Source organism: Seriola aureovittata, chromosome 3 (assembly GCF_021018895.1).
Source record: "Seriola aureovittata isolate HTS-2021-v1 ecotype China chromosome 3, ASM2101889v1, whole genome shotgun sequence".
Lineage (NCBI taxonomy): Eukaryota > Metazoa > Chordata > Actinopteri > Carangiformes > Carangidae > Seriola > Seriola aureovittata.
Genome location: NC_079366.1, coordinates 9947839 through 9959398, shown reverse-complemented (window position 1 = coordinate 9959398; position 11560 = coordinate 9947839). Strand labels below are relative to the sequence as shown.

Sequence of the window (11560 nt, the reverse complement as noted above, 5' to 3'; positions counted from 1 at the left end):
GCTGAGGCTGCAGCACTTTAATTAGCCCACGATGAGCCACGTGGCACTGTGTCTCAGTCGCCCTCAGCCACTGAGCTGCAGCTCTACAAACTGGGTTCTCTCCTGGATTTGGATATTTAGTGGTGATAGAGGTGAATATTATACAAGTACTCTGATCAGAGGTAGGACATTATGTTTTAATATGAATGAACACCTTTCCAAACATGTATGCACACAGCAAGCTGTTATTAACGTATCAACATATCCACTGACAGCTAGCTGCTTATGAAGCCAAACGTTAATAGGCAAATCTTACGTTTATCTTTGATACAAAGTTCACCAACTGAGAACACGTGACAAATATTCAGCGCTTTCTGCTAGCTGTGAGAATGAGACTTAATTATTGGCTGAGGAGGTGAAGGAGACACAGTGCCACATGGTCTGTGGTCAGCTGGGTGAAGCCTCAGAGGAGGCGGCGGCCTCCAGCTGTCAAAAAAAAAGTCTCCTCAGCCCGGACGTGCCTGAGGAAGCTGGTAGTGAATTATGAAAGTTGACTCTGAATTAGGAAACTGAATTTGAGGATAAAAGTTTAATTAAATAGACATTATTTCTGTCTAGTGAAAAGCTTTTACAAGTCAGAAATCTAAGCTTTCCAGGAATAAAGAAAAACAGTCTGTTGAGACTGACGACCACAATTTTTTTTTTGTCTGTGGCAGTTTGAAAAAGTTGTGGTAAACCCAAGTGTCAGAGAATTTCCCCAACCATTGGCTCATGCAATACTTCAACTGAAAACATCACCAAAACAGGAGAGGAAATACAACCTTTTTTTTTTTTTTTTTTTAATAATTTATTCACCAATTTATTGTTTTTTATGAATACAGACAAATTCAAATGTGTACAGCTGTTATACAATATCTGCTCAACAGCTTCATTCAAGTTTACAGACCCTGGATCTGTGACTGTGCAGCCACTTTAAGAACCCATACTACAAATTTTTCAGGATATTGTTTTTTAAATGTACTAGCTACATATACTGTAATAATAACGGTCTTCACTGTGTCTCTTAAAAAATAAAAAGCTGTTAGATGAATATAGTTAGAAAGGGATTTGAAGGGTAAGCTGGGAGTCTCACCGATACCCGATGCTAGACTGTTGCTGCTCTGCTTTGGGGTATGGACAACTGCGGGATACAACAATGGGATGCTCTACACTACTGTTACTGAAGACTCTTCCAAGTTCTCAGTGTTCACCCTATTTCCCCCTGGCTTACAGATGCTTCCTGCTTTCTTAATCCATCTGGCTAGATAGATGGTGATGGGTTTCTGTGTCCAGGACAGAAAATTATCCCTGTTGACATTTTTTGCCCTCAAAATGGATTAAAAAAACAAAAAAACATTACCTATTATTACACTTATTATCATCCTCATAATCATTAGTTCTCTTTGGACAAATGAGTCCTCTCATTGAAAATGTGTACAGAGAGGGACACAACACAGTTTAAATGCTGCAAATGGACCTGACATGAAGGTTCAAAGTTTAATTAAGTTCCGCGGCCTTAAATTGTAAACAATGCTGCATTTTTTTGCATATAACACAACATTTAATTCAACACATTAAAACATAATCAAATCTCAACAATGTCTTCATATACAATAAAGTACTGTATTGTCATGACTGAATTTAAGAGATGCGTGATCTTTAACAGAAAACCTTGCTGCCCTTACGTTTACAGGCGGTTTTACTTGGGTCATCTTTAAAAACATTTTTTTAAATATATATAATGACAAACTTGATGGTCTGGATCTATACAGAAAATAATCCTTTCAATGAATTACAAATGATTAGGCTCAGTGCTTCAGTACAGACCTTACAGTTACAGTGTCACAGATATGAAAACAAGTCCATATGAGAGACTGATCCCTGAACAAAGAAAGCAAGAATATAAAGGAGAGGGAAGTGGTAGGATGCTCTCATCTGAGGTAACACTGCGGGCTAAGGGACAGTGGCAGGAAGAAGGAAAATTTGGTGGGAATCCATTTCTGGGAAGTGTGGTGGAAGAAAGGAGTGGCCAATTGAGAAAAACAGAGCAGGAGAAGAAACAGAGAAGTCCCTAACCTCTGCTGAATCAAGGAATCTTACAGACAAAGGGGGGGTTGTTTTCTGTCTGGTCAGTTCCCCTCCCAAGCATCTTCCCTCTGTTTGGCTGCCAGGCGCTTTTGTTCTGAAAGATAAATCATAGACAGTTAGTTCAACATATCAATCAGCAAAAGCCCTTAAATAAACAACACTTTGGTAATTTGTTGCTCTAAATTTATATCACCATCTTTGCCACATGCAGGGAAGAGAAAGGCTGAGGCAGATTGAAGAGGCAGCTGTAAATTAATCTCTGGAGGCAGCCATACGTGGCATCCATTCCAAGGACACAACGTTCAGCACATGATGCACGTCTGCACTGACATTTACTGTGCGTGTTGTGATCTTAAATAAAGAGCACTGCAGTGCGCCCATGCTAAGAACAAAGGAGCTTTTTTTAGTTTGCTATACTCAAGGCCCTGACTTCCTGACTGGCTGCTCAGTGGACGGCCATTTGTGGTTTTCTGTGCCTGTATACTTATGTTCCATCTCTGAAGGGAAATGGCTGCTGTACTGATTATAGACCTGTTATGATCTGCACAGGAATGGACAGAGAGCAACTTCTCTTGGCATCAATTTGTAACTACACTTTAAATTTTTTTCTGTTATGTGTAACAAGAGCTCCCACTTGTGGTAGAAACATTGTGATGCAAAAACTAAGACAGTCAGATGTGGCCTGTTGTGTGTTTTTCACTTGGCTTCACTGAACACCTATGTTCTTCCTGAATGACACCCTGCTTGACACATAATAAGCCCATTATTTACTTAAGCAACAACTTTAGCAACTCATGACTACTAGTAGACAAATATATATATACACACACAACAGACCAGTTCAGGCTCCAAAGGGACAGAACAGGTTCTGCTAGTCACACTATGACTCCATGTATAAGACCACAATCATGAGGTGAGAATAATGTCTCTGTGTATGATGCACCTCTCGCCTCCTGGAGTTTCCTCCTCTCTGCATCGCGCTGCTCCTTCGTCAGGTTGCTCTTTACACCAAGGGCACCAATCACGAGCTTGCGAGCCAGTGCTGCACTCGTCTGAGGTCTCTCTTTAGCCGGCAGGAGGTAGTCTGGGTATGGGCGGAAAGGAGAATGAAGAGGGACACAGATCATATTTCTCTTTAAATGTGTGAGAACAGAAGACAAACTAACAAACAAGTGGTAAAACAGATTATTTGTACCTGAGCAGCTACGGGCTATGGCTTTTGTGGCAGAGGAGGATTTGGAGAGTGGTCGCAACTTCATCAGTGGATGTTTGGATCTTAGAGCTTCACGGGCTGAAAAGAGATAAGACACAAGTTGCACAAGTTGGAAGTGTCTCAACAATAATTAGAGCAGAGGATAATGTATTGTAAAGTATTCTAAACTACTAAGCTACTGTTTATGTGAAGTAGCACTTAACTAACCTGCAATGGGGCTTGAGAAGAGGCCCAGAGCGTGTGCGTCATCAATCCATTTAATGTCAAAGCCTCTTTGTCTGAAATCAGTCAGAAGTCACACAAAAACAGTCAATAAAACATTACGTAAACCAAATGTAGATAAGACAGATTCTTCCGAAAATTGTGAATCTCAGATGCAATACATATATCAGAGATCCCACACTCCCTGAGATGTCAAACTCATACACTTGACCAGAGTTTTACTCTCATTTCTGTTAAGTCATACTCTCACAGAGAAAACATTAATTACAAAAAATTATGCTACATTAACCGTAGTTTTATACAAGGTACCAATGTTAATCTTAAAATGCAGCGAGGACAAAAAAAAACTCAATACTGCATACTGATGAATGGAGACAATGTTGTAATTTACTGAAATATTTGAGAGTTGGCTGTTGTACACAGAATTATACATACTGGTAGCACTGAAATAACTTGAGAAGGTCCTCTGACTTGAACTCCGTAGGAAAGTCATAGATCTCTACAATGTGTGAGAGTTCATCCTCTCTGAGATCGATGTCGTCGTCTTCATCGCCATCATCATCTCGGTTCATGTTGTAGTAATCGAACCTGGGCTCCTGGACTGACTCCTTCTTTCTACCTTCTTTCAAAGCCAGCTGAGGGTGGGATGAATGACAGGAGAAGGAAAAGGATACAGGCAATTAATTTTGAATTATATGTTTCTGCTTTTATGCTTAGCTAGGTGTACAATGTGTATATGTCCTCCTGGTTATCGAGTCTTGTTTTGTGTACGGACCAGCCGTACACCAAGCTCTCACCTCTTCAAGCAGGTGCGGATCCAAACAATCTCCGTCATCGTTGAACAAAGTGTCCCAGCTCTCCTCTTCCCCATTTTCCTCCTGAGGGGATGTTGCTTCCAGCCCTGAGGTAACATCTGTCTCCACACTGGTCGACTCAGGCTGCCCATTAACCTGCGCATCTGTATCCTGTAGCCTCCCTTCCTTCTTCACATCAGGCTTAGTGTCACTGTTCTGTATCTGACCTCCGCCTTCTCCTCCAACAGGTCCCGCATTATCTTCCCCTCCAGCCTTGTCCTTCTTGTTCTTAGCGTTCTTTCGTGCCTTGTCTGTGTAGCGAGGCCTGGGTCTCGGCTTAACTTCTCCCTGAGTCTGAGCTTTGTCTTTGGAGGCATGAAGTCGTTGTTTGGGAACGTACAGAGCCTGACTTGGCCTCTTTGACTGAGAGGGAGGTGTGGATGTTGGCTGGATTGGAGCACTGTCTTCTTTCGTCTGTTCCAACTCCATTATTATGGAGTCCTGAGTCCTGAATCCTGAATAGTTTTAACGACAAAATTAATCAACTCTTATCCAAACAACTTCTACTAGCTTGCGCACTTTTGGAGCAGAGTCTAAAAATGAAACAAGTAGCATTTACACCAGTACAATACATCTAAGCTAGCTCCAGTTAGCTAACCGATTTAGCTAACTAGCTAAAATTCTTCTCTCCGGGGCTATAATAACTGTTTATTGAAAACGCAAATATAAAATTATTATCGCTTTGCATTTAAGTGCAATTTTATCAATTCGTTTTCATACAGACTATTTTAACCACAATTATATAAGGTAGTTGTTGCTCTTTCAGCTTACCCGTAGTTGGTTTGTTTAGCAACAGAATTTCGTCGCACTACTGACGCAGGCGTAGGACAACCCACAGCATTCTGGGAGATGGTGTTCCTGTGTGGTGCTGCGGCTGAGCCACTCTGCACGACGAGCCTGTTTGTGTGATTGCAAAACATTTGTTTTTCACCAGAATATATATTAACCTCACAGCTGAGGGTTTTTACCCCGCCACTAATTATCACTGTGTTATTTCTGTGCTATTGCTGTAATGTGTTATAATAGCAGCGACTACAAACACAGCAAACATCCGCTTCTTACGTACAGGCTCACGGAAGCACAGCTCAGCCATTGGCCTTCGTTCTAAATATTCAGATGGCTCTTTGCTGATTGGTCAATCCTGTGCACGTTACACAAGCTATTTCGTAAATGTTAACAGCAGAAGTTGTGTAAGGTGAAGGATCTTTGACAAATAATTCCATATCAGCGCTGACTTCATTCACATCACTGCAGCAAAATTAGATCATTTCCATCTCTATACACGGACAGAGCTTGTCAGGTAAGACGGTATTTAAATACTGAAGAAATGAAATTCCTGTTTGCGAGTCTGCCCAGAACCAGACAGAGATGAGGAATACGCTTCGTGCATTGATTAATTAATAGAGATCTAATTGCAATGTGCATGATTTTTAATAGTAATGAAAATGTGTTTAGTAATGGTGCGTTATTTTTTATAATCATCAATTTTGTTAATCAATTCAAATGTAGGACTGATTTTGCTGAACTTGAAACTATATTGGTGTTCAATGGTAGATTTGGAGAGAAAACCTACTTAAAATGATCATTTGCTGTGGCTTTCTGGCTCACTGACTGTAACTGTAACATCATCTTGGTTCCTTTCAAGTGACTGAGGCCCTTTGTAAACACCCCCCCCCCCCCCCCCCCCCCCCCCCCCTGTAAAATATATGTGTAATATTGGCAGTCTTGTGTATATATATTATTATTATAAATTACCTAATGTGGAGCCTGAACTTTGATATTAAATTGTTCATACAAAAGACTTGTGCATCTTAAATTGAAACCCATAACCCACAGCCCTGCTCTGTGTCCTATTCATTTTCAGTGATGTGGGGCTCACGTCTGCTGCTCCTCCTGTTGGTCGGACTCTGGCGTCAGTCTCATGCCCAGACCTCTCAGCCCATGTTCCAGGTTGTCACACAGACTATGCTTCCTCCTGACAGTCTGCACAATCCCACACAGCTCAACTATGGGATGGCTGTAACAGACGTGGATGGTGACGGCGATCTGGAAGTGGTGGTGGCAGGGTGAGGGGCTGATGGCGTGATATTATACAGCTATAAGTTTGTTACCGTGTGTAGAAATTCTTATACAAGTATGTGTGTGCAAAACAAATCTATACGATGTTCTCCCTCAGGTACAATGGGCCCAACTTGGTGCTGAAGTACGATCGCACTCTAAACAGGCTGGTAAACATTGCTATTGATGATAGTAACTCTCCATACTACGCCCTGAGGGACAGAGCGGGTAACGCTATTGGAGTTACAGCATGTGATGTGGATGGAGACGGACGTGAGGAGATCTACTTCCTCAACACGAACAATGCCTACTCTGGTAAATATTGCACTGTCAAGATCAATCCTCACTTCCTCCCTTATACAAATTATATGGCTCCAGCAAGAATGATTTTTCCACATGATAACTAAACTTTTTTTTATGAAGGACGAGCAACATATTCAGACAAGCTCTTCAAGTTTCGTAATGGCCGCTTCGAGGATCTTCTGAGTGACGAGCTCAATGTGCGTCGTGGCGTTGCTAATCGCATGGCAGGACGTTCTGTGGCATGTATTGACAGAAAGGTCAGTAGACCCACTTAACCTATTCATGAAGTCACATGATTTCATTCTTCATATTTTACCCCCTGTGATTCTTCATTTCCCTGCTGTTTACTTCCTCTCACTTCTCATGGCTGTTGTTGCCCCGCAGGGAACAGGCCGTTACTCAATCTACGTGGCCAACTACGCCAGCGGCAACACCGGCCCTCACGCTCTCTTAGAGATGGACGAAGCTGCCAGTGATGTCAGCAGGGGCATCATCGCCCTGTCTGACGTGGCGGCTGCGGCTGGGGTCAACAAGCTCACGGGTCAGGAGGAGTTAGGCTGGAGAAGTTCAGTGTGTGATGGTTTGAGGTTGGCTTTTACAACGTGCTTGTTCTGCAGGTGGTCGCGGTGTGGTGGTTGGACCGATCCTGAACGAGGCCAGGTCTGACATTTTCTGTGACAACGAGAACGGACCCAACTTCTTGTTTAAGAATAATGGAGATGGGGCTTTTGTTGACATGGCCAGACAGGCAGGTGAGTATGGCACAGGGAGGGAAGAACATGAAAGCACATATGTTAGGAGTAGAAATACTTGTTATTAACTCCAGAATCTGTGCACAGTTAGTTGTGTTTTTTTTAAGTAATCTGATGTTTTGCAACTTTTACATTATATTTTTTTCTTGAAAAGAATAGTTCTACATTTTAGGAAATATGATTATTTGCTTTAAATTTAATGGCCACATAAGAGATTGGTATCAGTCTTTTCATCTAACTCTCAGCAACAAATTAAAACACACAAAATGCCGTACTATTCCTTTTGCGTAAATGAGAAGAGCATATTGAAATATTGTGGTTATTTCACTGGAAATGTAAACTAATAAAGGGGAATCAGTGTGCATTATCTGCCACATTGTCTTCTTTAATACCACCACTAGATGTCACCAAAGACATAGAATCTCATTAAAAGAGAATTCATATACAAATACAGTGTATTGTTTTTTCCAGCACTGGCAGCACTATAGCTTTTAACACTGTCTCCATATCCACAGGTGTGGAGGACCGATCCCAGCATGGCAGAGGAGTGGCACTAGCTGACTTCAATGGCGATGGGAAGACAGACATCGTCTATGGCAACTGGAACGGCCCACATAGACTTTACCTGCAGGGCAGCGACTCTAAATTTCGGGTAAAGGAGAACAAGACAGTGGAAAAAAGAATATCAGAGAAAAGTCTGTAAAATGCTAATGCTTTATCAGCTGATGCTGATAAAACGGGATTTAAAAAGTTATGTGTTCTCTTGTGCAGGACATAGCTACTAGAGGATTTGCCACCCCTTCCCCTGTTCGCACAGTCATCGCAGCTGACTTTGATAATGACAAGGAACTGGAGGTGTTTTTCAACAATATTGCCTACAGAGGCAACGCCCCTAACAAGCTGTTCAAGTAAGATTTTAATTATTATGTGGAGCCAAGTTTAATGAGGGTTGAGAAGTGCTTGGCAGTGACACACATCCTGGATTAATGTTTAAATTACTAGCTATTTGTATAATCTTGTGCGTTTGTTTGCAGGGTGTCAAATAGAGCTGGGGCGGACCCACTGATCCACGAGCTTAATGTGGGAGATGCTGCAGAGCCACAGGGAAGAGGAACAGGTCAGCCAGCTCTAAATTCAGAGCACAGGACACTGGACAACACATTTTTATCAAATTTATTCTACAACTGCTGTGACCTGAAGGGAACATGTGATTTCTCTGCTTCCTCTCTCCTTGGATGAGATTTGCAGAGACACAGCTGTTGGAGAAACGCCACAGTGAAGCGGTTATGTAGGTCAGAGCAGTGAAAGCTCTCTGTCTGTTTTGGACAGGTGGCACCGTGACAGACGTGGATGGGGACGGACAGCTGGACCTGCTGCTGGCACATGGAGAGAGCGCCCAGCAACCAATCTCTGTCTTCAAAGTCACACAGGTGTGTGTGTATGTGCGTGCGTGCGTGCAAGTGTGTTTGGGCTCTGGCTCCACAACCTAACTTGTCATCCTTGTTGTCAGGGCTCGTCCAATAAATGGCTGCGGGTCATCCCTCGCACCCAGTTTGGCTCTTTTGCCCGGGGCGCCAAGGTAACAGCCTTCACCAATCAGGGTGTACGTTACACTCGCATCATTGACGGAGGCTCTGGGTACCTGTGTGAGATGGAACCTGTCGCCCACTTTGGTTTAGGTAACTACCTCTACATGTTATACTTTAAAGACACTGAGAGCATGGGACACACATCTCAAGTTTTTCTATTGCATGTAATAAACCCAATATCAAAAGGTGTAAATTCATGTGATGCTCAGTTTTTTGTTTTTACCCGTGACTCACAGGAAGTGATGAGGTGAAGTTACTGGAGGTCTCCTGGCCAGACGGCAAGTCTATCACTCGAACCATTCAGCAGGGTGAAATGAACTCAGTGGTGGAAGTGGCCTATCCCAGTGAAGGGGAAATGTCTGCCAGTGCCATGCAGGTATGCAGTACAGCTTCACAGTGTGAACTATGAACACAGTTAATCTTCCAGTCAGCCTTATTAATCATCCTCTTGTCATTTCCTCTCACTTTCAATTTCAGTTCAATTAGATGCAATATTACAACAAAATATTAATTAGCAGAAGACAACACTGCACTAAAGACTGCTGATTTTTTTACTCCTTTGTCCGTCTTTAATTTTTGATTTTTTTTTCCTCTGATTTTCAGTGAGGTAAAGGCTTTATTGTCAGAATGGCCGCTGTGCAGGTAACCAAATTATCAAATGAGTTGTTGGTAAATGAAATCATATATTCATTTGTTCTGTTTTTCATTTTCTTTGATGTTTATGTTTTTACAGGTCCTTGAAGATAATCACATGAAATGCAATAGAAATGTTGCAGAGATCATGTTTGAAATTTTTTTTTTTTTGCCCGTGCATTAAGACAGGGCCCCTGTTGTTCTCTTTACTATGTGCATAGTTTTAATATTTTTGTGTTTCTTATTTTTCTCTTATTCATTTTTTATTGCTACTGCTATTTTATGGTTTTTGTTTTTATGAGCCATGGAAAGCTCTCTAAATAAACTGCTACAAATCAATATTCTGGGTGAGTCAGATTATCATTTCAGGTGTAAAAAAAAAAAAAAGAAAACGTAATATCCACCATCAGTGCTCTGAGACACTCCTGCTTTAGTCTTGCATACAACCTCGACAGTATTTACTTTTTCTGACAAACGACAAAGCAAGTGCTGCCTGCTTGTTCTGAGACGTGCTCGGTTTGCCAGCTGAAACAGAGCAAGACCTGAATTCTGAATAGAAAGGAAAGATAATGACTTACTTTATTCTTCTGTGCAAACATACATCTCTTTCTCTCATATCACATTCCATGTGACTTCCATGTCCTTCAATGTCAACCATTTCTACTGTGTTGTCTTAACCTCATGTCTGCCCTTCCTTCTTTTCCTCCACCTTTTTTCTTGTTCTCCCCTATTCTGTCCCTTCACCCATGCAGCCTTGCCCACCATTGTGCAATGGCGTCCACTCTACGTCTGTCTCCACGATTGAAGCCTCCTGTTTAAGGACAGTTTTACTACAGTGTGTCTTGGTGCTGTCCTCACTGGCAGATCTCAGGGGTCAGTAGTCTACAGGGTAACAATGACACAGTAAGAAAGCCTTTATCCATCACTGCTTGTCTGGATCAAACATCTGCTAAAAGCTTTAATTCCTGTGATACGCATTAACAGTCCGTCTGGATACACTATTCGATCATATCCTAGTATCTGGACGTCCTGCAGTCTGGACAAGTCCTGTTTGTTCTGGTGGACTGGGTGCATGCTGTAGTCCCTGCATGTAAGTCAAGGCTGGAAAACTGGGATCGGTATCATGTCCTTTAGCCAGCTGAAAGTGCTGAAGTGTCGTATAACCAGCCGAGCATGCATGCAAACATGAGGGAATTTGCCTGACCAAAGCTTGTCATAACATCGAATTAGTAACATTTTCTGTTTGTAGTGCATGCAGTGGGTTTGAATTGTCGTCATCATTACATTCTATAGGTCGTTTTTGTTGCTAATAACATAAGCGATTGGCTCTGTTCTGTTAAAGTGACTCAGTAAGACATGAGAGCGAGACGGTGAGCCAGCATGCACAACATCACGACACTGAAACTGAAGTAAAATGGAACCTACCATCAACCATCATTAATTTTATTTACACGTGTCAGAATGTCAAATATCCTTGTACCCATTTGCCAGTAAATAACTTGCCTTAAGTTCACATGGTGATTGGAAAATATGTCCATAGCCAATGGCCTAATAAAAGAGAAAGGGAAAGACCTTTGCAGACATTTTAACAGGCATAACATTATTGGCTTCAAAGCTGCACTAACTGGTTCATTTGGAGTTGTGTTTCTGTCCATCTGATGAATGTGAGTCCATTATTGTTCATAAGTTCATTATTGATAAAAACACGTTGTTTAGCCCAACTTTAATACTGAAGCCCTGCTACTGGCACACTAACCCTTTTCCTGCTGTGACAGATTGTCTGCCATTGGTTTATTTTGTATATTTACAGTATAATAAAGAAAGATCAGC

At 41.8% G+C, this 11560-nt stretch overlaps 2 protein-coding genes across 2 annotated transcripts; one reads left to right on the top strand and one right to left on the bottom strand.

Annotated features, from left to right (window-relative positions):
* Positions 1-1481: 1481 nt before the first annotated feature.
* Positions 1482-5302, bottom strand: r3hcc1l (R3H domain and coiled-coil containing 1-like). Its single transcript, XM_056372909.1, has 7 exons — positions 5167-5302; positions 4339-4850; positions 3977-4176; positions 3527-3597; positions 3302-3397; positions 3050-3190; positions 1482-2200 (listed from the first exon to the last, which is right to left on the bottom strand). The coding sequence occupies exons 2-7, from the start codon at positions 4822-4824 to the stop codon at positions 2148-2150; spliced, it is 1047 nt and encodes a 348-aa protein (XP_056228884.1). The 5' UTR covers positions 4825-4850; positions 5167-5302; the 3' UTR covers positions 1482-2147.
* Positions 5303-5535: 233 nt separating this feature from the next.
* Positions 5536-10069, top strand: crtac1a (cartilage acidic protein 1a). Its single transcript, XM_056372767.1, has 14 exons — positions 5536-5695; positions 6260-6461; positions 6572-6768; positions 6877-7013; positions 7141-7297; positions 7374-7508; positions 8024-8160; positions 8280-8416; positions 8543-8625; positions 8838-8938; positions 9019-9187; positions 9334-9473; positions 9701-9739; positions 9831-10069. The coding sequence occupies exons 2-13, from the start codon at positions 6262-6264 to the stop codon at positions 9701-9703; spliced, it is 1596 nt and encodes a 531-aa protein (XP_056228742.1). The 5' UTR covers positions 5536-5695; positions 6260-6261; the 3' UTR covers positions 9704-9739; positions 9831-10069.
* The last annotated feature ends 1491 nt before the right edge of the window (positions 10070-11560 follow it).